The sequence below is a fragment of the Artemia franciscana genome, chromosome 9 (genome assembly GCF_032884065.1).
Source record: "Artemia franciscana chromosome 9, ASM3288406v1, whole genome shotgun sequence".
NCBI lineage: Eukaryota > Metazoa > Arthropoda > Branchiopoda > Anostraca > Artemiidae > Artemia > Artemia franciscana.
In genome coordinates, this window is record NC_088871.1 from 31,934,023 (window position 1) to 31,960,267 (window position 26,245).

At 37.4% G+C, this 26,245-nt stretch overlaps 1 protein-coding gene across 3 annotated transcripts in view; it reads left to right on the top strand.

The window, feature by feature from the left end:
• LOC136031274 (small conductance calcium-activated potassium channel protein 2-like) overlaps window positions 1–26,245 on the top strand; it is a 294,910-nt gene that overhangs the window by 234,954 nt on the left and 33,711 nt on the right. For all 3 annotated transcript variants that reach the window (XM_065710711.1, XM_065710709.1, XM_065710712.1), the window contains 2 exons: window positions 1,253–1,388; window positions 23,104–23,214. In XM_065710711.1, coding sequence (XP_065566783.1) covers window positions 1,253–1,388; window positions 23,104–23,214 — 247 coding nt within the window. The remainder of the gene's footprint in view (window positions 1–1,252; window positions 1,389–23,103; window positions 23,215–26,245) is intronic.

A 26,245-nucleotide genomic window follows, 5' to 3' on the forward strand; every position in this document is an offset into this window, starting at 1 on the left:
TATGCGGAGGGCCTAGATCAAAACATGCATTAATTCAAAAACGTCCAGAAGTTTTCAATCTAAAGTTTCTTACTGTTTTAAAAATAGAGTTAAGAGAAAGAGTCAAACTTTGGCGTAAAGAGCGGGGCGTTGAGGAGGAAAAGCCCCTTTCATATACGGAGTAATTCTGTTCGATTTTAGTTTTAATGTTGCTCCTTACTTTCATTTAAAAAAACTTGCTTTTTTTTATTTAATTAATATAAAGGTTGGAGATACTAAAGATACTTATTTGGTAATGGCAGCAAAACTATTCGTTTTTCTGCCTCGCCTGGCAACTGAAATTCAGAAATTTCGTGGGAACTTAAAAGGTGGTCATGTCGTAGCTTGTTAAAACTAGAATCCAGAATTATGTGATTGAACCTTCAAATTGGACCTGTGACACCTCCAAACTGCTTCCCTTTTTCTACTACAAGGGTTTATCTAAAAGATAGGCATATTGTGCCTGGTGTGACTGCAAAAACAAGCAAATTCCAAGCCACGGTGCAAACATGAGCTAAATCCTTTCTCAGTGCGGGAACCAGCTACGTCTAAGCTTTGGAGTGACAGACTGTAAAAACAGGTAATACAAGAGTCCTAAATCAATACAAAATTTGCCAAGTTGAAGCTACAAACCAATTCTATGATAAAGCTAGTTAAATCATGACCGAAAAACATATATAGTCTGGACTCGGAGTAAAACTGTTCAAGTCTTGATTCATTGAAAAGGCGATCAAAGTCCTCACGCAGTCTAAAACAGGCTAAAACCGACGGCAGAGTCAGCTGACCGGTGTTGGACATGAATGCACACTCTTGCTCCCTGCGGATGTATATTTTATTGTTCCTTATAATATGTAGTTTTTTTTAGGATTAAAACGGACAGACAAACTACCATCAGGATGGGAAAGTTGAAACATTTGAATATGGGTATTGGGGGGTGGGCCAAAAAAGAATAAAATTTAGTCAGTAGTCTTACACTGTAAATTTTGGTTTTAGAGAGCTAGAATACTACAGATGCCAACTTACGCTGTGTAAATTGGTATCTCTTTAATTTAGTACGAATACCTGCGTATATATATGCAATAAGACCCTGTTCAGTATTTCCACGGTATTTAACCGACCCTAACTTGCAATTATGGAAATTTGTCTTTACTCTCTACGCAAATATTATTAATTAAAAACTGCTAAAGATTTGCTTAATTTTAGAAAAAATAATTTAAGGAATATCTTTTGGCAGGCACCATGATGAAGACCACGCAAACCTATTGAACTCAATGTGGCTAATAGCAATAACATTTTTAAGCGTTGGCTACGGTGACATTGTTCCAAACACATACTGTGGAAGAGGAATTGCAGTGACGACTGGTATAATGGTAAGTAATTGACAACTTGTTTGGGTTTTGTATTTTGCGGCAGGGGAGGGAGGAGGCTAGTATATGCAATCATGATTTTCATTATATTAACAAACTACAAAATAAATGAATATTCACGACTGTTGTAATACTCTTCAATAGACTAAAATCTTCAATAGTTTTTTTTTCTGAAATAATTTTCTTCAAGCAGGTGTCAAATCATTTATCAGTGGTTTCAACTCATCAATACTACTACTACTACTACTACAAACAAATCAGCGCAGCAGCAAGCCACCTGAGGCAAACACAGCTACGCACGCTCCTCATCCATCCCAATCTGTTCAGAGCCTTCCTCTATACACCCTCTCAAGAAGTTCCCCTTTCCTCTAAATCTTTTCTTTTTGATATCCTCCCCCCCAGACAAGGCAAACGACAAGCGCCCACGCTTCAGAGCCATATTTGATCACTGTCATCACCGTATCTTCCAATATTCTAATCTTGGTTTGCAGACTTATAATCCTTTTCTTCCAAACATTTTTTTATCGCAAAAAAAGACCCTCAACCTTGGCTATTCTACTTTTAAAGTCTCCACTGTTCCCACCTTCTTTACTAATAATACTACCAATATAAGTGAAGCTGCCCACCTGATCAATCTTTTCGTTACCCAACGTCACCTTTTCATCTTCACATATTCCTAGCCTTAGTTACATAGTCTTCTTAACGTTAATATTTTTTTTTTAAACCTATTCTAGCACCCTGAACTCGCCAATCTCTAAAAGTTTATTCATTTTGGTCACACTTTCATTTAGGATGCTTAAATCATCAGCATAATCTAAGTCCATGAGAGTTTTTCCTCCCCATTTGATTTCGTGGTCTCCACCTGCCTTTCCTGTGCTCTTTAAGACTAAGTCCATCAAAATGATCTATATAAAGGGGGATAGAACACAACCCTGCTTAACTCCAGGTTTAATACAAAACCAGCTGCTAACCTCATTTCCCACCTTAACCGCAGTAGTATTGTTCTCGTATATAGCACTAATCACTTTAATGTATTTGGCTGGTACACCATAAAAGGATAATACCTTTGCTAAATCTCTTCTATCAACAGAATCGAACGCTTGTTCTATAAAACTGGGGTGCAAAGGTGTTTGACAACTAAGGAACTTCTCAATTATAAACCTAAGAGTAAAAATATGATCGACATATCCTCTACCTTTTGTAAAACCACACTGTTCGTCTCTTAAAACTTTGTCTACAGCATCTCTCAGTCTAAAGTATCATATAACTAATTAATTTGCTACCAACAGAGACCAGACTTATGCCTCGATAATTATCACACTCACTCTTATCATCTTTCTTGTAAAGTGGTTTAATTAAAGTTTTCTAAAATCGTTAGGAACTTCTAAAATCGTTAGGAATTTCTAAAATCGTTAGGAACTTCTCCTTTAAAAAAAATCATATTCATAATCTTCAATAACTTATTTCTTACCTTAGACCACCATATTTATGAAACTCATTTACCACACTATCAGCACCTGGAGCCTTACTATTTTTCAATTATTTTATTACTGTCACTAATTCTTCCTCAAAAAAAAAAAATCTTGCTTCACTTCGAAGATATCACAAACTTTTTCATTTTCCTCTATATCTTTTCCAGCAACTGTATCTCGGTTTGGCACATTCTCAAAATGTTGCGCCCATCTGTCTTTAACTCTTTCTTTATCACTAATTGTGGCCCCGTTGCTATCTTTAACTGGGTAATTTCCGGATTGACTGCTCCCTCTCAATTTATTAACCTGCCAGTACAATATTTTACTATTATGCCGTCTAGATGCATCTTCCAGATCTTCGGCAACTTTATCCATGGCCTCCACTTCACACCTCCTTACTTCATATTTTAATGCTTTCTTCGCTTTCTTTACATTCCTTTTGTTTCTATATGATCTATCGCTCAGATAACTCTTGTACAAACCTCTTCTCCTCTCAATTAAACATAAATCTTTTTCACTAATATTCCTAGCTGCAGTCTTAAATTTCTTCCCTAAGACACCATCAGCAACCTCAAAAATTGTTTTTCTAAAATTATTCCAACCATCTTCCACATTATCAAATTCTAAACTCTCAAGTTTAGCATTCAGTTTTTCCTGGAAAGTTTCTCTCTAATTCTCATCCTGGTATACCAACATCATAACTTCACGGGAGGTTGTTACCCTTCCGAAATTGTAGCTTAGATTAGTTCTGAGTTCTTTATTTAACATTAAAATCCATAAACAAAAAAATTACTTCAAGACAATCTCCCCCATAAGGCTCCATGGCCGGGAAAGAACAGGGGAGAAAAAAATACCAACAACAAAAAAATATAAACAAAAACCAAAAATTGAGTCGCCCACCTTAATAATCTCCAAAAAAATGACAAGCTAGGCAGGGGGTAGCACATGATTTCACCAACTCAATTAAATATCCAACTCAATCCAGAGACATCAACTCCAAGGGAAACCGGAATAAAAAATAAAGACAAAAAAAACAAAAAAAAAACAACAAACAAACAAAATTATTTACTAGCTAGAAAATCTCTAACATAATTTTTGAACATACCAAACGAGTGGCAGCTTCGTACGAACTCTGGGAGCGTGTTCCAGATCCTGTTGCAAGCTGTCAGAGGGTTGAAGTCAGACCTCACTGACGGTGTGTGAAGAACCAGTAAATTGTTGGAAGTGCGGAGATGATAAGTCGATTGATCAGAAACAAAAGATATATTATTACATAGGACAGCAGGAAGATGGCCGTGCAACAGTAAAAAAACGAAAGAAGAACAAGAAAGAAAATAGAGAGATTTCAAATCAAGCAAGGGTTTAAGTGAAAAACGGTTAGTTTCCTGAATAAGAGTCCTTGCTTTATCATAAAGTTTTGAAAGTGGCTCCAGAGACGAGGGAAAAGTTGACATCCAAATACCAGAACAATATGAAACATAAGACTGAACTAGGCTGCAGAACAAGAGTCTAAGAATCGACCCTGGAAATATATATTTGAGCTTTCTAAGGATTCCAAGACTCCTGGAGACTTTCATTTTAATCAGGTCAATATGATACTTGAACGAAAGATTTTCGTCAAGCAAGATGCCTAGGAATCGAACGTAACGATCCTTAGGTCTACTTAGAGAACCTCTTGATACATTTATTTAATTTAAATCAGGGCAAGCCTTTGAGACTCTGGAGAAAATGAGAAAACATGACTTTTCGACATTTAAGGCAAGATAATTTACATCAAACCACTGGATAACTCTTTCAAAAAGGGCTATCATCCGTGAACGAAGATCAGACTCAGTTCTACCAGTTGTGCCAAGAGTACTGTCATCAGCAAAAGCAATAAGTGTATCCGGTAAGGACAAACTCTTGTCACAGCTAGTAACGGATACTGGTTGACAAAGACGAAAGCAAATGGTAGGTTTTAAATTTTTAACCGCATTAATAAGGTCATTGACGTAGATTAAAAAGAGTATCGGCCCAATGACAGATCCTTGTGGAACACCAAACTCTATTCCAGAAGGATTAGAAAAGTCCGGATGAACCGAGATGACTCGACCAGATAAATATGATAGAAACCATGAATAAGCATTCCCTCTTATTCCAATATGGGACATTTTCAGAAGAAAAATCTTGTGTGTTAATGAGTCAAACGCTTTTCGAACATCAAGAAAAAGAGCAGCAGGTATCAAACCAGAGTCAAGAGCTGAATTTAAATAATTCAAGAGAGTTGCACATGCATGCTCAGTTGAATGTTTGGCCCTAAAACCAAACTGAAAATCATGAAAAAAGAGTTTAGAATTAAGAAAATCAAGAAGTCGAGAAAGCATAGCTTTTTCAAAAATTTTACTAAACACTGATAAAAGAGATATGGGACGATAATTTGCAGGATCATTCCTTGATCCACCTTTAAAAAGGATGATAACACGAGCACGCTTTAGAGCACTTGGGAAGACACCATTTTCAAAAGAAAGATTGACAAGTCTCGTGAGGGCACACACAATGACAGGAAGAATGAACTTGACAACCTTAGTCGGAATACGGTCTGGGCCAGAGGATGAAGAACCCCTCAAACAATTGACAATTCTGGCTATTTCAGCTTCAGAGACAGGTTCCAATGCCATTGATTTAGGACAAGGTTGTCCTAGATAGGACCTAAAATCAGGTAGAGAAGAAGAAGGACTTACAGAAGAGGCTGTAGTTTTGCCGATATTAGCAAAATAGGAAGTAAACGCATCTTGAACTTTTAGGCTCACCCTCTACATTTTTCCCTTCAATCACAACACTTGAAGGGACAGAAGGAGGCAGAAAAGATGGCCTGATAACAGAATTGATTACTTGCCATGTCTTCCTAATGTCTTTACCGCACGCAGAGAATTTTCTATGATAAAATAACGATTTAGCCCTTCAGCAAAGCGAATTGTAAACTCTTCTATAAGCTTTGAAAAGTTCAAGCCGAGAATCACGCGAAAATGGCTTAGAGCACCTGTAAGCCTTCCAAAGATAATTTTTCTTCCTCCAACTTTTAAGAAGTCCAGGGGTCATCCAAGGATTCAAAGGGGTTGTTCTTTTCGATGCTGGATTCGACTGGGGTGCATTACATGTATCAAAGATAACTTCTTTCAAAGAATCATAAAACGAATTAAACAAAGAATCTATGTCAGATCCATTTTTAGGAATACTCCACGAACGACCTGCCAACCGTGACCTAAGAATATGCAAGCCCTGATCATTAAATTTTAAAGAGGAAAAACCAGCTTCTTGGTTCCTCCTTGGCAACGAATCGGAAAAATCATACATGGAAAAAAAAAGAAAATGGTCTGAGATATCACTCATCAATATAGAATTTCGCACCAACGTCAAAGATGAAAAAATATTATCAAGCAAAGAAGCGGTAGTGTTAGTTATGCGAGTTGAAATGCATGCAGAAGGTAGTGTTCCACAAGCGAGCATTGTCGAAAGAAAATCCAAGGACGAGGATGACCTCCGGTCACACAAATTAAGGTTGAAGTCGCCCATAATTACAAGTTCACATGAATGAAGTTGGATTATTTCCAAGACCTCATCAAGAATCTGAAGGAAAGAGGGAACAGACCCACTAGGAGACCGGTATATATTACCAACAATCAAAGCTTTAGCTTGGGTTTTAGTCTCAATAAATATGGATTCAAAAATTCCTTCTTCATTTCTTGACAGGTCATGTCTAACAGAGTACGGAAGACATTCGGAAACATAAACAGCAAGGCCACCTTTAGCCATCCTACTTCGATTCAAATATTCCATCTTGTACCCAGGGAGATGCAATAGAGATTCGTTTTTTGAATCAAGGAAAGTCTCACAAAGACCAATGAAGTCAGGGTGGCCACTACGCACTATTTTTTTCAACTCACCAAACGAAGAGCAAAGACCCTGAACATTAAGCTGAAGTACAGAGAATCTACCATCTCGTTTGGATACTCGATCTAAATCAGATACGCATTTACTACTAACTGAAAAATAGGGATTTGATGGTGATTTGTTAGACTGACCTACTGACTTATTTATCAAACTAAGAACATCAATCGGGTTATTTTGAAGATGAGATAGTCGCTCACCCAAGGAGGAGATGTCACCCAAACTAGAGTCAGACAAATAAAAAAAAAAAAAATACAAACTATGATCCATCTTGCGCCACCCACCACTCAGCTTGGCATCTTCATAACAATGACATGTGGACAGCAACTAGGCAAACAGAACGATGAACTAATTTTTTGTGAAAAAAGGAACTGAAACAGAAAAAATAAAGGCCAAAAACAAAAAACTTGAATAAGAAAAAAACTTGTATACAAAATGAAAAACAACAAAAACATAACTAAATCTCCCAATCCAGGAGAAAAATTTATATATCATAATTTACGAAAAAAAAAAAAAAACAACAACAACTAACAAACATCAAACAAATCACTAAAAAAAAAATGAACAAATCACACATATTACTCATCACCTCCGACTATCACAGCGGGGGAGGGAACCACAGAGGTCGCATTACTAGATAGTTTAAAGGGATCAAAACATGAGTCCTCTATTCGCAACCAAGTCTTACTCTTTGAAGACTTTTTCACTTCAATCTATACACTAATCCCTTTCGTTATTACTCGGGTTTCAGCAACTCTAGTTGAAGTGTCAGATGATGTACGCAGATTATAGCCGAAAGATAGGCTATAATCTGCCTATGTACGCAGATTATAGCCGAATTAACCATAGACACTACAAGATAGTGATCTTTACTTTTAACATCAATACCAGCACTCCTATTTACCCTAGTGTCTTGTATGGTTCCTGCCAGTCTTCGGTTTGCTTTCACATAATCTATAAGGTTTGCTGTCTTACCATCACATGGGTACCATGTCATTCGAAATTGAAAGCTCTAGTTCACTTTTCAAGAGTCAGAAAAGATCGGAAGGCAACTAGCCCCCCTCCCACATCCTTTTTCCTCAAGCCCATACGATACTAATTTTGAGATAGCCGCTTTTAAAAATAGTTCGAAAATTAGATAACAAAAATACTGATGTTGAGACAACCCCCCAGGGAACGGGAGGCAGGTGTTTTATGTTATGTCCTAGGGACCTATATAGTTCTTATGAAAGGGATAATCGTATTAACTTCAGAGGGGGCTCATTTGATTGGATTTTGAAAGTTCTAGTTCATTTTTGAGAGTCAAAAGATATCAGGGGGCAACTAGCTGACCCCCCCCCTCACGCCCTCTCCTCCCAAACCCATCCGATAAAAATTTTGAGATAGTTATTTTGTTAAAAAAAAAAAACAGTTCAAAGACAGATAAGAAAACTCCTCTGTCAACGCAGCCCCCAGGGCCCGAGGGCAGGCGTTGTAAGTTATGCTCTGGGGCATATATGGCTCTAATGGAAGGGATGTTCGTATAAACTTCGGAGAGGGCTCATTTTAATTGGAAATTGAAAGTTCTAGTTCACCTTTTAAGAGCTAAATAGATCGGAGGCTAACTAACCCCCCTCCCTCCACGCCCTATTTTCCTCAAACCCATCCAATAAGAACTTACAGATAAACATTTTTTTAATGCTTCAAAGATCATACAACATAAACTCTGGGGTCAACACAGTCCCTCAGGGCCCCTGGGCAGGCGTTGTAAGTTATGGCCTTGGGGTATATATGCTTGTTATGGAAAGGTTGTTCGTATAAACTTCTAAGAGGGCTCATTTGACTGGAGATTGGAAATTCTAATTCAATTTCGAAGAGTCAAAAGAAATCAGAAGGCAACTAGCCCCCCTCCCCCTCCCGACCCCTGTTCTCCCAAAATGCATCCGACAGAAAATTTTAGATAACCATTTTGTTAACAATAGTTCAAAGGTCAGATAATAAAACTCCGGTGTCAACACAACCCCCCAGGGCCCGGGGGTAGGCGTTGTAAGTCGTGCTTTGGGGGCATATATGGTTCAAATGAAAAGTTTGCTCGCTTAAACTTCAGAGAGAGCTCATTTGATTGTAAATTGGAAATTTTAGTTTACTTTCTAATAGTCAAAAGAGATCTGATGGCAACTAACCCTCCCCCTGCACGGCCTTTTTTCCCCAAGTTCATCCGATAAAAATTTTGAGACAACTATTTTGTTGAAAATAGTTCAAAGGTCAGATAAGAAAAACTCGGGTGTCGATAGAACCCCCTTGGACCTGGGGGCAGGCGTTGTAAGTTATGCCCTGGGGGCATATATGGTTCTAATGGAAGGGATGCTCGTATAAACTTCAGAGAGAACATATTTGATTGGAAATTGAAGGTTTTAGTTCACTTTTTAAGAGTCAAGATATCGGAGGGCAACTAGCCCCTCCACGGCCTTTTTTCCCGAGACCCATCCGATTAAAATTGAAATAGCCATTATACTCAAAATTGTTCACTATTTTTATAGATATATTTTATATATATAATATTATAATATTATATCATAATATTTCATATATGCCCTGGGGGTATGTATGGTTCCTACGGAAGGAATGCCCGTATAAACTTCGGAGAGGCTCTTTTGATTGGAAATTGAAAGTTCTAGTTCAATTTTTAATAGTCAAAAGAGATTTGAAAGTTTTGAGATAGCTATTTTGCTAAGAATAGTTCGAAAGGCGGATAAGAAAAACTCCGGTGTCGATAGAACCCCCAGGACCTTGGGACAGGCTTTGTAAGTTATGCCCTGGGGTTTAATATGGTACTTATGGAAGGGATACTAGTATAAACTTCAAAGAGAACACATTTGATTGGAAATTGGAAGTTGTAGTACACTTTTAAAGAGTCAAAAGAGAACGGAGGGTAACTAGTCTTCCCCAAGCCTTTTTCTTCCAAACCCATCTGATACAAATTTTGTTTACTTTTTAAGAGTCAAAAGAGATCCGAGGGCAACTACCCCCCCCCCTCCCCGCACGTATTTTCTCAAACCCATCCGATAAAAATTGTTAGATAGCGATTTTTTTAAAATAGTTCAAGAATTAGATAACAAAAGCTCAGGGTTCGAGACAACCCCCAGGGCCTGGGGGGAAGGTGTTCTAACTTGTGGCCTAAGGGGTTTATACGGTTCTTATGAAAGAGATACTCGTATTAACTTCAGAGAGGGCTCATTTGATGGGAAATTAAAAGTTCTAGTTCACTTTTGAGAGTCAAAAGAAATCCGAAGGAAAATAGCCAAACCTCCCACGCCCCCCTCCCCAAACCCATCTGATAAAAATTTTTGAGATAGCTATTTTATTAGAAAATAGTTCAAAGGTCAGATAACTCCTTTGTCGACGCGACCCCCAGGGCCCGTGGGCAGGCATTGTAAGTTATGCTCCATGAGTATATATGGCTCTTATGTACGGAATGCTCGTATTAACTTCGGAGAGGGCTCAATTAATTGGAAATTGAAAGTTCTAGTTCACTTTTTAAGAGTCAAAAGATATCGGAGGGCAACTAGCCCCCCTCCATCCACGCTATATTTTTGCTCAAACCCAAACAATAAGAACTTCGAATCAACCATTGTTATAAAATGTTTCAAAGGTCATACAACAAAAACTCCGGGGTTAGCACAATCCCTCAAGGCCCGTGGTCAGGTTTTGTAAGTTCTGATCTCGGGGCATATTTGTTTGTTATGGAAGGGATGCTCATATAAACTTCAAAAAGGGCTCATTTGATTGGAGATTGGAAACTCTATTTCAGTTTCGAAGCGTCAAAAGAGATCGGAAGGCAACTGGCCCCCCTCCACACACCTGCTTTTCCCAAATGAATCGGAAAGAAATTTTGAGATAATCAGTCTGTTAGAAATAGTTCAAAGGTCAGATAACAAAATTCTGGTGTCAATACAACCCCAGGGCCCGGGGACAGGCATTGTAAGTCATACCCTGGGGGCGTATATGGTTCTTATGAAAGGTATTCTCGTATAAACTTCAGACAGAGCTTATTTGATTGGAAATTGGAAGTTTTAGTTCACTTTTTAATAGTCAAAAGAGATCCAACGGAAACTAACCCTCCCCCTGCACGGCCTTTTTTCCCCAAACTCATCCGATAAAAATTTTGAGACAGCTATTTTGTTAAAAATAGTTCAAAGGTCAGATAAGAAAACTCTGGTGTCGACAGAACTCCTTAGGACCTGAGGGCAGGCATTGTAAGTTATGCCCTTGGGACATACATGGCTCTTATTGAAGGGATGCTGTTTTAAACTTCAGAGAGAACTCATTTGATTGAAAATTGAAAGTTTTAGTTCACTTCTTAAAAGTCAAGATCTATCAGAGGGCAATTAGGCCCCCACGCCCTTTTTCCCCAAACCCATCTGATACAAATTTTGTTCAGTTTTTAAGAGTCAGAAGATATCCGAGGACAACTAGCCCCTCCACGGAGTTTTTCCCCAGACCCATCCGATAAAAATTTTGAGATAGCCTTTTTGTTAAAAATAGTTCAATATTTTTATAGAGAATATCTAATATGCCCTGGGGGTATGCATGGTTCTTATGAAGGGATGCTCGTATAAACTTCGGAGAGGGCTTATTTGATTGGAAGTTGAAAGTTCTAGTTCACTTTTAAAGAGTCAAAAGAAATCCCTCCCTCTATATCTTTTTCCCCTAAACCCATCCGATATAAATTTTGGGAGAGCCATTCTTTTAAATGGTTCAAACATCAGATAAGAATAACTCCGGTGTCGACACAACCCCCATAGCACGGGGCTAGTGTTTTAGGTTATGCCCTGACGCTGTATAAGGTTTTTATTTAAGGGGTGGTCGTACAAACTTCCAAGGTGGCTTATTTGATTGGAAATAGAAAGTTCTAGTTAACTTTTTATGAGTCGAAAGTTAACGGAGGGTATCTACCCAACCCCTGACGCAAACACCCTCTTTCCCCGAATGCATCAAAGAAAAATTTGAGATAGCCAGTTTGTTTCAAATAGTCCAACGATAAGATAACAAAAACTTATTTGTCAACATAACCCCATCTCCAGAGCCAGGGGAAGGGTTGTAACTTATGCTACGAGGGCATATAAGGTTTACATGGAAGAGGTGGTCAGAACAATTTTCTGAGGGGACTCAATGATTTGAACTTGAAAGTTCTAATTCATCTTTTAAGAGTGAAAAGTGATCCATTGGCGACTAGCCCTCCTCCCTACCAACCTTCTTTTCACCTAATTTGTCTGATCGAATTTTTTTATAGCCATTTTTTTTCAAAATAGACCAAAGATAATACAACAGAAACTCCACGGATAAAATAGCCCCCCCCCAGAATCTGGGGGTAAGTGTTGTAAAATGTGCCCTAGGGGCATATAAGGTTTTATGGAAGGGATGGTTGTTTAAACTTTGGAGGGGTCTTATTCAATTGTAAATCAGAATACCTAGTGCCCTTCTCAAGAGTCAAAGTGATTGGAGGGCAACTAGCCCTCCCCAAGCCCCTTTTTCCCCAGTTGCATCCAATAAAATTTTGAGACAGTTGTTTTGTTCAAAATAGTTTGAATATCAAATAACAAAAATTCCGCGGTCGACACAGCCCCCCCCTCCCCCAAGAGCCTGCGAGCAAGTATTGTAAGCTTTACCCCGAGGGCATATAAGGTTTTGTGTATGGTCTAGTCGTATAAACTTCAGTGATTGCTCGTTTGATTGGAAATTGAAAGTTCTAGTTACCTTTTTAAGAGTCATAAAAAGTGATCGGGGTTATCTACCCCCTCCCTTACGCCTTTTTCCCCAAATGCATCCGATAAAAATTTTGAGATGGCCATTTTTTTTCAAAATAGTCCAAAATTCAAATTACTCTAAGTTGGGGGTTGAAAAATCCTTCATTGCACCCGGGAAGAGAATTGTAACTTATGTAATTTGTACATTATGTAAGTTATGGAGAACTTATGTAGGTTCTTAAGAATCGAAAGTAATCAAAAAGTTACAAGCCCTCCCCCTTGTGCCTTTTTTTCAAATGCATCTTATCAAAATTTCCAGTAGCCATTTTGTTCAAATTAGTCCAAAATTCAAATTTATGTAACTTAGGCATTGAGAAATCTTCCTTAGCTTCCGAGACAAGGATTGTAACTTATTAAGCTCCCCATTATCAGAATATAAGGTTCTGTGGAAGGGGTGGTCTTATTAACTTTGGAGGGGACTCATTTGGTCGGAGATTGAAATTTCTAGCTCTTTTTAGAGAATCAAAAGGGATCACTGTCCAACTACCCCCCCCTTTCCCAAAGGGCATTCGATCAAAATCTGGAGATAGCCATTTTATTCAAAATAGTTCAAAGGCCAAATAACTAAGCTCCCAAGGTTGATCCTCAGCCCTGGGGAAATGGCTTTGAGTTACGGAACTTTGTTAATTTGATACGTTTTTCACTTTGACTCTTGGATTTAGTGATTTACGTGAGCCCCTCATATGCGTAATCAATTATGTTCGTCTTAAGTTTTAATGCTGCTCCTTGCTTCCAGTTGAAAAAAACTTTTTCATATTTATTTTTTCATTTATTTTAAATAATGCTAGAAAACCCTGCGCTTCCTTCATGGAAATTTTCTTCTCCCATGACAAATTCCTCGATGGAAAGTTCCCCCTACATATCCCCCTCTTCTCAACCCCTCCTCCCAACCAAAAATCCCCTGAAAACGTCTGTACACTTCCCAATAACCATTACGCAATGGTCAAAGTTTGTAACTTGTAGCCCCTCCCACGGGGACTGTGGGGAGTAAGTTATTCCCAAAGACATATTTATAAGGGTTTTGACTACGCTGAATAAAATGGCTATCTCAGAATTTTGATCCGGTGAATTTGGGAAAATAATTAGCGTGGGAGGGGGCCTAGGTGCCCTCCAATTTTTTTGGTCACTTACAAAGGGCACTAGAACTTTTTATTTCCGTTAGAATGAGCCCTCTCGCAACATTATAGGACAACTGGGTCGATACGGTCACACCTGGGAAAAAAAACCTAAAAAAAACAAAAAACAAATAAACACGCATCCGTGATCTGCCTTCTGGCAAAAAATACAAAATTCCACATTTTTGTAGATAGAAGCTTGAAACTTCTATAATAGGGTTCTCTTATATGCTGAATTTGATGGTGTGATATGAGGTGGAGTCCTCGATGTCCGTCACGTATCTTAGACTGCCTATTTGTACAACCCAGAAGTCTACTCGAGATGAACTTATCAGCCATTTTATAAATCAAACTCGTAAGGCATATGGAGTGCTTGTACCGTGCAAGTTGAAATATAATCGACAGATCCCAGCCCGCCTCTACTCATTTTTGTAAACCCCCACCTTCTTGCACTTTCCCCTTTTTGGCCCATATTTACAGCGACTGATGTGAAATATATCAGATCAATCTATTTTAAGTATGCCAAGTTTTTACTGAAATTGCCACTTTGGATTAGAAATACTCATGTTTCGATAAAACATAGTCTCACAGAACCAGTTCAGCGGGTAAAGGATCGGCGTGATCGGTTTGCGGCGGGCTTATATGCTAATAATATGAAAAAACTTCGTTATCTTAAAGAGTTAAAGAGGCTACGTCCCAAAGTCGAACCTTAAAACGTACAGGAATTAGGAGAGGCAGTTGGGGGGCTGCCGCCCCCCAAACCCCCCGCTTTTAAAGACTCTTTTTTACAGGTTTTTTGTAGTGTTGGGACTTCATTGTTACTAATTACTAGTTTCGACGCAATGGTTCTCCTGTCCTCTTGTGTTTAACATTTTTCGAAGTTATTCCATTATTCATTCATTTCAATTTTTTGTTAATTAAAAGAGGGCCTTTCTGAAGCCAAGAGCGGGGGGTTAGGGGGGGCGGCAGCCCCCCAACAACAAAAAACCTGTACAAAAGAGCCTTTAGAAGCGGGGGGTTTGGGGGGCGGCAGCCCCTCAGCTGCCTCTCCTAATTCCTGTACGTTTTAAGGTTCGACTTTGGGACGCAGCCTCTTTAACTCTTTAAGAAAACGAAGTTTTTTTCATATTATTTCTGTACGCTTTTCTGCAATCCATGGTGGATGTAATTTAATAATAATTTTCCATGTTTATTTTCATGGAAGGAGTTATCGGATCGAGCTGAAATTTCTGTACGTTTTTCTACAATCCATGGTGGATGTAATTTAATAATAATTTTCCATGTTTATTTTCATGGAAGGAGTTATCGGATCGAGCTGAAACAGGGAAGGAGTTATCGGATCGAGCTGAAATTTCGCGGATAAGCTCCTGGGCCCTAGGGGACCTTATCTTGTGAATTTCAGCCCTGTCGGACAACGTTAAAGGGGGGCTGGGGTTGACGGGTCGAAACTTTTGGCCAGATTTTCCCCATGAAGGAAACGTCGGAGGGAGATGAAATTTGGCAGGTTTCTTAGTTGGAGCTTGGGCTACGAAATGCATCCCTCCCCATCCCTCTGCGACCACTGGAACCGGAGATCGCTTAACATTGTCGTGGTTCGCCTCTTTAAAGAGGCACGAGTGTGCCTCTTTGATCATAGTTTATACCTTGCTATGGTGTAAATTATTTTATGGTGCCTCATTTGTTGTATATATTTAGTTAATGTGGACTTCTTGGTTTCTGTATCTAGCCTAATGTGGATTTGCTTTTTAGTGATGAAGTGGAGGGCATGGATAAAATTGATGAGAAGCTGGAATTTGCAGCTAGATGGCATATTAGTAAAATATTGTACTGGTATGTTATTAAAATTGAGAGAAAGTAGTCAATCTGGATATGTCCCAGTTAACGATAGGAATGGGGCCACAATTAGCGATAAGGAAAGAGTTAAAGGCAGATAGTCAGAATATTTTGAGAATGTGCTCAACCGAGATACAGTTGTAGGAAAAGATATAGAGGAAAATGAAAAAGTTTATGATACCTTGGATGTGAAGGAAGGTTTGTTTTGTGAGGAAAAATCAGCGACAGTACTACAAGGATTAAAAAATAATAAGGCTTCAGGTGCTGATAGTGTGGTAAATGAGTTTCTTAAATATGGAGGCTTTGAGGTTAAAATAACTTACTGAAGAATATGACTATGATTTTTGAAAAAGGGAAAGTACCTAACGATTTTTAAGAAAACTTTAATTAAACCACTGTATAAGAAAGGTGATAAGAGTGAGTGTCTTTATTATCGAGGCATTAGTCTGGTCTCTTTAGATAGAAATTTATTTAGTTACATGAAACTTTTTAGACTGAGAGATACTGTAGACAAGGGACTTAGTGCAGTTTTAGAAAAGGTAGAGTGTGCGTCGACCAAATTTTCCCTCTTCGATTAATAATTGAGAGGTGCCTTAGTTGTCATCTCAGGGTATTATGCCCAAGCGTTCGACTCTGTTGATAGAAGAGCTTTGGCAAAGGTCATCCTCATGTCTGGTGTGGTATACCAGACAAATGCATTAAAGTGACTATTGCAATGTGCAAGAATAATACTGATCCGGTTAAAGTAGGAAATTGGGTTAGCAGGTTGTTTTATCAAACAGTTCGTGGTAACGAACTGTTTGATTGAAAAATTGAATTTTGATATAAATAGCTACATCAAAAGAATCGCATTTTAATGCTGATTTTAAATATATAAGTTTCATCAAGTTTAGTCTTACCCATCAAAAGTTACGAGCCTGAGAAAATTTGCCTTATTTAGGAAAATAGGGGGAAACACCCCCTAAAAGTCGTAGGATCTTAACAAAAATGACACCATCAGATTCAGCGTATCAGAGAACCCTACTGTAGAAGTTTCAAGCTCCTATCTACAAAAATGTGGAATTTTGTATTTTTTGCCAGAAGACAAATCACGGGTGTGTTTTTTTTTTTTTTTTTTTTTTTTTTTTTCAAGGGTCATCGTATCGACCAAGTGGTCCTAGAATGTCGCAAGAGGGCTCATTCTAACGGAAATGAAAAGTTCTAGTGCCCTTTCTCTGTTACCAAAAAAATTGGAGGGCATCTAGGCCCCCTCCCACGCTCATTTTTTCCCAAAGTCAACGGGTCAAAATTTTGAGATAGCCATTTTGTTCAACATAGTCGAAAACCATAATAACTATGTATTTGAGGATGATTTACTCCCCCACCATCCCTGGGGGAGGGGCTGCAAGTTACAAACTTTGACCAGTGTTTACATATAGTAATGGTTATTGGGAAGTGCACAGTCGTTTTCAGGGGGATTTTATTTTGTTTGGGGGGTGGGTTGGAGGGGAGGGGGCTATGTTGGAGGATCTTTCCTTGGAGGAATCTGTCATGGGGGAAGAAAAATTCAAGGAAAGGGCGCATGATTTTCTAGCATTACTATAAGAAAACAATTAAAAATAAACATGCAAACGTTTTTTCAAATGAAAGGAAGGAGTAGCATTGAAACTTAAAACGAACAGAGATAATTACGCATATGAGGGGTTCTAAAAATACTTTAGCATAAAGAGCGAGGTATTTAGGAGGAGATAAATACCTCGTTCTTTATGCTAAAGCATGTTTAGTAATTTCAACTATTTATTCTACGGCCTTTCTGATTCAGGGGTCATTCTTAAAGAATTTTTAATGTAAAGAGCGAGGTATTAACGAGGATACAAACCCCCTTGTATACATAATAAAAATATAAGATTATGAAAGTTTGTTACGTAAGTTGCTAATTTATAAGTTACGTATATTTTTTACTAATAAAAACGTTCGTTAAAAATTAAAAGTTCTAGTTGCCTTTTTAAGCAACCGAAAAATTGGAGGGCAACTAGGCTTCCTTCTCCACCCCTTATTTCTCAAAATCGTCTGATCAAAACTAAGAGAAAGCCATTTAGCCAAAAAAAGAATTAATATACAAATTTCATTTTAATAATTTATGTGCGGAGAGCCAAAACCAAACATGCATTAATTCAAAAACGTTCAGAAATTAAATAAAAAAAACTAATTTTTTTAGCTGAAAGTAAGGAGCGACATTAAAACTTAAAATGAACAGAAATTCCTCCATATATAAAATGGGTTGTACCCTCCGCAATCCCTCGCTCTTTACGCTAAAGTTTGACTCTTTGCCACAATTCTACTTCTTAAAACAATTAAAAGCTTTAGCGTAAAGAGCGAGGGATTGCGGTGGGTACAACCCATTTTATATATGGAGGAATTTCTGTTCGTTTTAAGTTTCAATGTCGCTCCTTACTTTCAGCTAAAAAAATTAGTTTTTTTTTTATTTAATATTGAATCAGGAGCAAGCACGGTTATGTCCTATCCCCCTTTATATGGATCATTTTGATGGACTTTGTCTTAAGGAGCACAGGAAAGGCAATGGGAGACCACAGACTCAAATGGGAAGGAACAACTCTCCTGGACTTAGATTATGCTGATGATTTAAGGATCTTGGATGAAAGTGTGTGCAAATGAATGAACTTTTAGAGATTTTACGAGTTCAGGATGCAAAATTTAGAAAATTAATGTTAAGAAGACTAATTCACTAAGGCTAAGAATAAGTGAAGATGAAAAGGTGACGTTGGGTAACGAAAAGATTGATCAGGTGGGCAGCTTCACTTACCTTGGTAGTATTATTAGTAAAGGTGCTGGGAGCAGTGAAGATGTTACAAGTAGAATAGCCAAGGCTCAAGGTGTTTTTTCACGGTTAAAAAAAAGTTTGGAAGAATAGGAAGATAAGTTTGCAAACCAAGATTAGAGTAATCGAAGGTACAGTGATGACAGTTGTGAATTATGGCTCTGAAGCATGGGGGTTCCGAAAAGTGGATTCTCTGGAAACTAGATGTTTTCCAGAGAAATTGCCTATGGATTGTTCTGGGTATCTGGCTGACTGACCGGATTTGAAACAATAGGCCATATGAAAAATGTGGTTCAGTCCTGCTTTCTGTGACTATAATGAAAGAAAGGTTGAGATGGTTGGGGCCTGTTCTGCGAATGAAGGATGGCAGATTGCCGAAGATTGGCCTTTTTGGCCAACCGTCTAGGGCTAAACAGAAAGCAGGTCATCCTTGTCTGGGGTGAGAGGATGTCATAAAGAAAGATTTAAAGGAAATGAGAACTTGCTGGGAGGGTGTAAAGACGGAGGCTTCGAATAGGTTGGAAGAGGAGGAGCGTGCGCACCTGGCCTCAGGCGACTTGGTGCTGTGGTGAGTTGTTAGTATAGTAGTAGTAGTAGTAGTAGTAGTAATAGTAGTAGTAGTATTAGTAACAGTAGTAGTTGTAGTTGGTTCATAACCCCAAATTATCCCAATTAAAGAAAAATAAACTGCGTTTTTAAACATTGGCTTACAACCCAGTCCAAACATTAGGGGAGGGGGGAGTATGGAACTTAGCAAATTTGAAAAAACTCTGGAAATTCAATTAATATGTATTTTCTGAACACAAAAAAGTAAGAATTTTGATATTAGAGTTTTTATTTCAGAAAAAAGTTTGTTAGTTCAACTTGCGCTGTTTTTCAATATTGACTATTAATGCAGCATTGTTTCGAGGATACTGTGAATGGAAATGAAGGGCCTATGAGAAATATATCACACCGAGATTGTTCATGAGTCTCGGTAGTTATTTGGATACGATTACAAATTAGACTGGGAGTTTATAAACTTAATATTATAGTTACTTGAAATCCAGTTTGTAAAATTTAAGATTGGGAAAGTGCTATGATTTTGCGGTAATTTCAATATTTTTCCTTTCGTCTAGTCAGTTCATAAAATGACCTACTAGTCTTTAATATTGCCGCTCACCCCTCCGACACTTGACAGGGAAATACATTTTTCAATAAGTATAGTCGGAATAAAAAAAAAGTAAAGTAATAAATTACGTTATATTTTTTCCCTTGAAAAAATATTAATTTAAAGAATAGATTAAATATTTCTCAAAAAATTTTGTATTATGTGTAAAATATAGACAACTTCTTTTATTAGGACTACATTTTGTAAATATAAAAAGATTATTTTTTCATCAATCTTGTCGATCAATCGACAAGTCGGCAAATCAACAAGATTTACCAGAATGTCAAGAAAAATGAATTCCCTAGCTTTCCTGCTTGTCTGCAAAAAAAAGTTACAGGAAATAGGGAAGATTTTGAAGGTGCAGACAGACGTTTTAATTTACAATGAAAAGGACAGAGATGTGTCTCTAAAAAGGGCAAAATATAAGTTTCAGACGCTTGGTAAGCTCCAAGCAAGGAATATATCTTTCTTCTTCAAGGGGTAACGAATTTGGGAGGCTTTCCAAGTAGCCAATCTTAGAGAAAAATAGAAAATGCTTTGGAAAAGTCATTTAAGGAATTCTGCCAGCCATTTTGGAATCTATTGACAAAAGAACGATGTTCTAGATGCCGAATGTGAGATCAAATGTGTAATATAAGACCAAATCCACTGCAACCAGAAAAGAGAATGATGACACTGAATTCAATAGTTTGTTGGAAATATTCGTTTCAGTTCCCAAACAGAGACAGGAAACGGCTGAGATTTTCATTCCATAATTTAATCAATCCAGAAGCTTATTTTTGTAAAAGGAAATATTGTAGCTATAGCAGACATGTATATTGTTGAAGTTCTGTAGTGCAATGTTTATCAAATAAAAATATAAGCTAACTTTAAATCCCAACCAGAACCTTTTTACGGAATCGTTTATAATAAAATAAAATAAAGAACTCGAAACTGAAAGGGGAAAGTAGTGTTTCTCTAGGAATCCTCTTCTTTCTCTCTTAAGTCGGCTTTGTCTTAGAAATTATTTCCTAAATATAGAGGAAGTATTTGATATTTTGCTTGTTTTGACAGTCGACTTTGCCTTTTAATCATAGGAAAGCTTCAAACAGTAAGTCTGAGACTTTAAGATAATTTTTGCAACTGGTTTGCAACTGGATTTTAAAATTTGGAAAGGACACTGGTTATTCATATTATAGTTTTACCATAATTTCTTACATTTTCCTGTAGTTTACCAATGCGTACCCATCTTCAGAGTGTGGAAGAGGAACTTCTGGCCAGTGCGCCATGGAATCAAGGTGTTAAATTTTTTCCACAGTCCCTTAAATTTTTTGTTGTCTTTTACATGGCGCATGTTCTTTTAAGTAGCCTTCAACTTCGTGAGCCAGCAGTCAGGATTGAGCATTGCACCATCTATAATCACAATTCAAAACTCTTTTTTTGCTTAGTTTGTTTACTCATAAAAGTTTTTTATTTTTGTTTTAGCTAAGAAAATCGTGTTGTATAAATTGTGTTTCATATAATTCAGTTTCTTACATGCCTTGCATAAAAACAAGCGAATTGTATAAAGCGCACTGCGCATAGTTTCCTTAGATAAAGCCAAAAGAAAAATCTTTATTGAATTAACAGGCTAAACATCAAAATAAACCCAACGTCTTTCAGAAATAGACATAGCTCGATTGTGACTCTGGACAGTGGAATTTTTTGGGGGTGTTAGTCCTACTCCTATTTATTACAATGTCTGTGTAATTTGATTATTCCTTTTAATTTATGTTTGCATAAAATCCATTTATTCATCCGTAGCATTATCTGCTATCCTTAGGTTTCATATCTGTCCGTTTCGGGTTTCATTTAATCATTGACATTAATTTCTGTTCGTTTTATAATTGAATTGTTATTTGAATTTATTTCTCTTTGTCTTATATTTTAGCACGACCTTTTACTTTTCTTTGGAAAACTCCTGTTTTGGAAACCGTTTTATTTAGCCAATCACTTAAAATACTAAAAGCTGTTATTCTTCGTTTAGATGTGCATTGGAAACTAAGAAAACTAAATGAAAAACTTATCATTAACATACCTCTCCTTGAACAGAGTTTTTAAGATATGAGTATGGATATTGGTGTGGAGAATTGGTTTTGGCACTTAATACAAAACTTTGACGTGCATGGCTTTTGTAAAGCACTATAAAGCTTATGATTTAATAGGATTCTTATAATGCAATGGTTTTGTTCAAGATGAAGATCCAATTTTGGTTATTATCTAACGATTTCTAGCATAAGAAGACTTCCAAATCGTAAATTTTTCTTGGTAACATTTTAAGTTCTTTCAACGTCCCCCCCCCCTAAAAAATCCGTTTTTGGTATAATGTGGGAACCGATACCATTCAACCTGACAGGATTAGTGTCTATGAGTTGAAAAAAAGTAAAAGAATGGAAGGCAAACTGAAAAAAAGCGAGTAGAAGAACATTTTTTCTGACAAGGGGGGGGGGGCTTTTTCAGACATGCTTTTCAGCTTTTTCTTGTTTCTGCGGGGGGGGGGGTCGTTCAGAAAGTTTTTTCTTTCTTTTCAGGGGATATTCCAGGGAAATTTTATGCAGGGGGAATGCTCATAGAGCCATTTATCTTTAAAATAACCATCTTCCTTCACTTTACAAGTCCGAAATAAAAAGGTTCAAATTGGAATTGAGAAACATTAAGGGCAGATTTCAATTTATGAGCATTCATTATAGCCAATATAGGTGTATCTTTCCGGTTTTTTTTGTGATTAAGTAGAGTAGTGGACACAATGCCGTATCCAGGTGATGAGTTAGAGGGTTTGACCCCTCCCCCCTTCCCCATAAAAGTTTGTCTGACTCGTAAAAACAAAACAAAATGCAAATAAATAAAGTTTGATTGTTTTTTAAAGTTTCCCCAACCCCCCGAAAAAAATCCTGAATATGGACCTGAGTGGATACCATTTAGAAGTTGATGAAAATCTCTAATTACTTAATCATTACTATAGTAACAAGTCAAATTCTATTGCAAAGAATTTGATCAAGTTTTTTGCTCTCTCTCTCTCTCTCTCTCTCTCTCTCTCTCTCTCTCTCTCTCTCTCTCTCTCTCTCTCTCTCTCTCTCTCTCTCTCTCCTCTCCTCTCTCTCTCTCTCTCTCTCTCTCTCTCTCTCTCTCTCTCTCTCTCTCTCTCTCTCTCTCTCTGTCTCTCTTCCTCTCTCTTCCTCTTTCTCCTGGTCAATTAAACGAATCAAACATCCTTTTATTCTATTTTAAAGAGTTTAATTTATTTTATGTTATTTTGCTCTAAATGGAATAAACTAAACGCAATCATTTCACAAATGATGTTAGCCAGAATTGCCTTTCATAGTACCTCTTTTTCTGTTTTGTATTTTTAGTAGATTTTGTTTTTCTCTCAGTTCCTTATTTAGCATTCTTATTGATTTTTGAATTCAACTATTTCTTTGCTAGATTGCGCTTATTTCTGCAGCCATGATTGAACATGGTTAGATCATCTCATTAAGATCTATTTACCTGTGTAATTTTAAATTTTTCAAGTTCTATAAAATAAAATACGATGAAAAGTCTTTATTTCATATTGTACTATCGGCTACGTCTGTATTATAAGTAGTTCAGCTATTTTTTAGGGTGCAGGTTGCACAGCGTTGCTTGTTGCTGTCGTATCAAGGAAGTTGGAATTATCCCGGGCAGAAAAGCATGTGCACAACTTCATGATGGACACGCAGCTAACTAAAAGAGTAAGTTTCAATTTCATTTTTTCTTACAAAATGAATGCTGATTCGATTGCACACTTTCGAAATATTTCTGTAGAGTATATTGATGGAACATAAAAAAATAACACTAGAATATGCTCAGTCTACTAAGAACGGTTGGTTGAAACACCTCAACAAAAATATGGTTTGCTATCCAATGTATATGTTGTTCCTAAGGGAAGAATATACACAAATTAATAAAAACAATTAATGTACTCGACAATAAACAATTTACGTCTGCCTCGTGTTTCATAAACACCATACAGTTTCTGGTTTTAGGCTTTGGATCGGGCACACTTTGTAACACGAATTTTTTTTATAAAACTCAGTTCTTGCCTGTCGTATTTAAGGCTTTTTGCGCCCCCTCGGTTTTTCATGAGTTTTATCACCTAATATATGGTATTTCCTATACCTTGTACCTTCACACTCATACTTAGATTCATCTTTGACCTTTTGTCTGTTGCCAAGTTACAAAAGGTAGATATATTCAAACTGATGGTCCTATAAAATTGGGAGAGGGCTCATTCTAATTGAAGTTAAAATTCTGAATTCTTTTTAAAGTGTCCAAAAACATTTTTTAATTTTGTGATAAATGTGTGTTTAGCCTCATTTTTTACTAGAACCTTTATAATGGCTCTGCTACAGTGCCTATGCTATTTATGTTTAATGAAGTTTTAAGTTTGTTTTTCCGTTTTCTGTCAACTTGCATGTACAAAATTGTTACTATATACTTGTCCAAAACCTTGGTATGGTATAATACATGGAAACGGCTCTAAAATAAACCACGAATTAGGTTGATTCTTTCTGTGCATTAAAATTCGCAAATGGTGGTGCAGTTGAAGTGACTGGGCTTGTTTTCCGTGCTTAAATATCGGCTGCCCCATAGTAAATCTGTACAACTTATGAGAGCATTAAAAAATTCTTAACCTACCAGAGCTTTTTTTTTTTTTTTTTTTTTTTTTTTTTTTATAGCACTTGGTATTAACTAAGTGACATATAGCGATCGCAAATTCTGTCAGTCTGTCTGTCCCGGTTTTGCTACTTTAGGCACTTCCAGGTAAGCTAGGACGGTGAAATTTGGCAGGCGTATCAGGAACCGGACCAGATTAAATAAGAAATAGTCGTTTTCCCGATTTGATCATCTCTTTTAATCTGAAAAAAATAGAAAAATGAAGTATTTTTAAGTTACGAACGGGTGATGGGATCTTAATGAAATGTGATGTTTGGAAGGATATCGTGTCTCAGAGCTTTTATTTTACCCGACCAGATCCGGCAACATTGGGGAGTTTGGGGGGGGGGAACCTAAATTCTTGGAAAACGCTTAGAGTGGAGGGATCGGGATGAAACTTGGTGGGAAAAATAATCACAAGTCCTAGATACGTGATTGACATAACTAGAACGGATCTGCTCTGTTTGGGGGTGTTGGGGGGGGGAGGGTTAATTCTTAAAAATTAGAAAAATGAGGTATTTTTAACTTACGAAGGAGTGATCGGATCTTAATGAAAGGTTATTGTGTCTCAGAGCTCTTATTTTAAATCCCAACTGGACCCGGTGACATAGGGGGGGGGGGGATTGAGGGGGACCTAAAATTCTGGAAAATGCTTAGAGTGGAGGGATCGGGATGAAACGTGGTGGGAAAAATAAGCACAAATCCTAGATACGTGATTGACATAACCGAAATGGATCCAATCTCTTTGGGGGAGTTCGAAGGGAAGGGTTAATTCTAAAAAATTAGGAAAAACGATGTATTTTAACTTACGAAGGAGTGATAGGATCTTAATGAAATTTGAAGTTTGGAAGCATATCGTGTCTCAGAGCTCTTATATTATATCCCAACTGCATCTGGTGACATTGGGGGGAATTTCGGGGGGACCTAAAATCTTGGAAAGCGCTTAGAGTGGAAGGATCGGAATGAAACTTGGTGGGAAAAATAAGCACAAGTCCTAGATACATGATTGACATAACCGGAATGAATCCACTCTCTTAGGGGAGTTCGAGATGGGGGGGGGGGTATTCTGAAAAATTAGAAAAATGAGGCATTTATAACTTACGAAGGAGTGATCGCATCTTAATGAAATTTGATGTTTAGAAGGATATCGTGTCTCAAACCTCTTGTTTCAAATTCCTACTGGATCCGTTGACGTGGGGGGGACTTGAGTGGGGGAACCTAAAATCTTAGAAAATGCTTAGAGTGGAGGGATCTGAATGAACCTTGGTGGTAAAAATAATCGTAAGTCCTAGATACGTGATTGACATAACTGGAACAGATCGGCTCTTTTGGGGGGGAGGATGGTTAATTCTGAAAAATAAAAAAATAAGGTATTTTTAACTTACGAAGGAATGATCGGATCTTGTTGAAATTTGATGTTTGGAAGGATATCATGTCTCAGAGCTCTTATTTTAAATCCCGACCGGATCCGGTGAAGAGGAAGTTGGGGGGTGGCGGAACCTAAAATATTGGAAAACGCTTAAAGTATAGGGATCAGGATGAAACATGGTGGGAAAAATAAGCACAAGTCTTGGATACGGGATTGAAACAACTGGAACGAATCTTCTCTCTTTGGGGGAGTTGGGAGGGGAGGGTTTATTCTAAAAAATTAGAAAAAATGAGGTATTTTAACTTACAAAAGAGTAATCGTATCTTAATGAAATTTCATATTTAGAAGGACCTCGAAACTCAGATCTCTTATTTAATGAGGTAATTTTCAAACAGTTCGTGGTAACGAACTGTAGTAAGGAGTGACCCGGCTCAATAGTAAACTAAACTCTAAAAAACGGAATTTTGATTCTAAAAGGTACATCAAAAGAATCGGATTTTCATGCTAATTTTAAATATATAAGTTTCATTAAATTTAGTCTTTGTCATCGAAAGTTAAGAGCCTGAAAAAATTTTGTATTATTTTGGAAAATAGGGGTAAACACCCCCTAAAAGTCACAGAATCTTAAATCACACCATCACATGCAGCGTATCAGAGAACCCTATTGCAAAAATTTCAAGCTCCTATCGACAAAAATA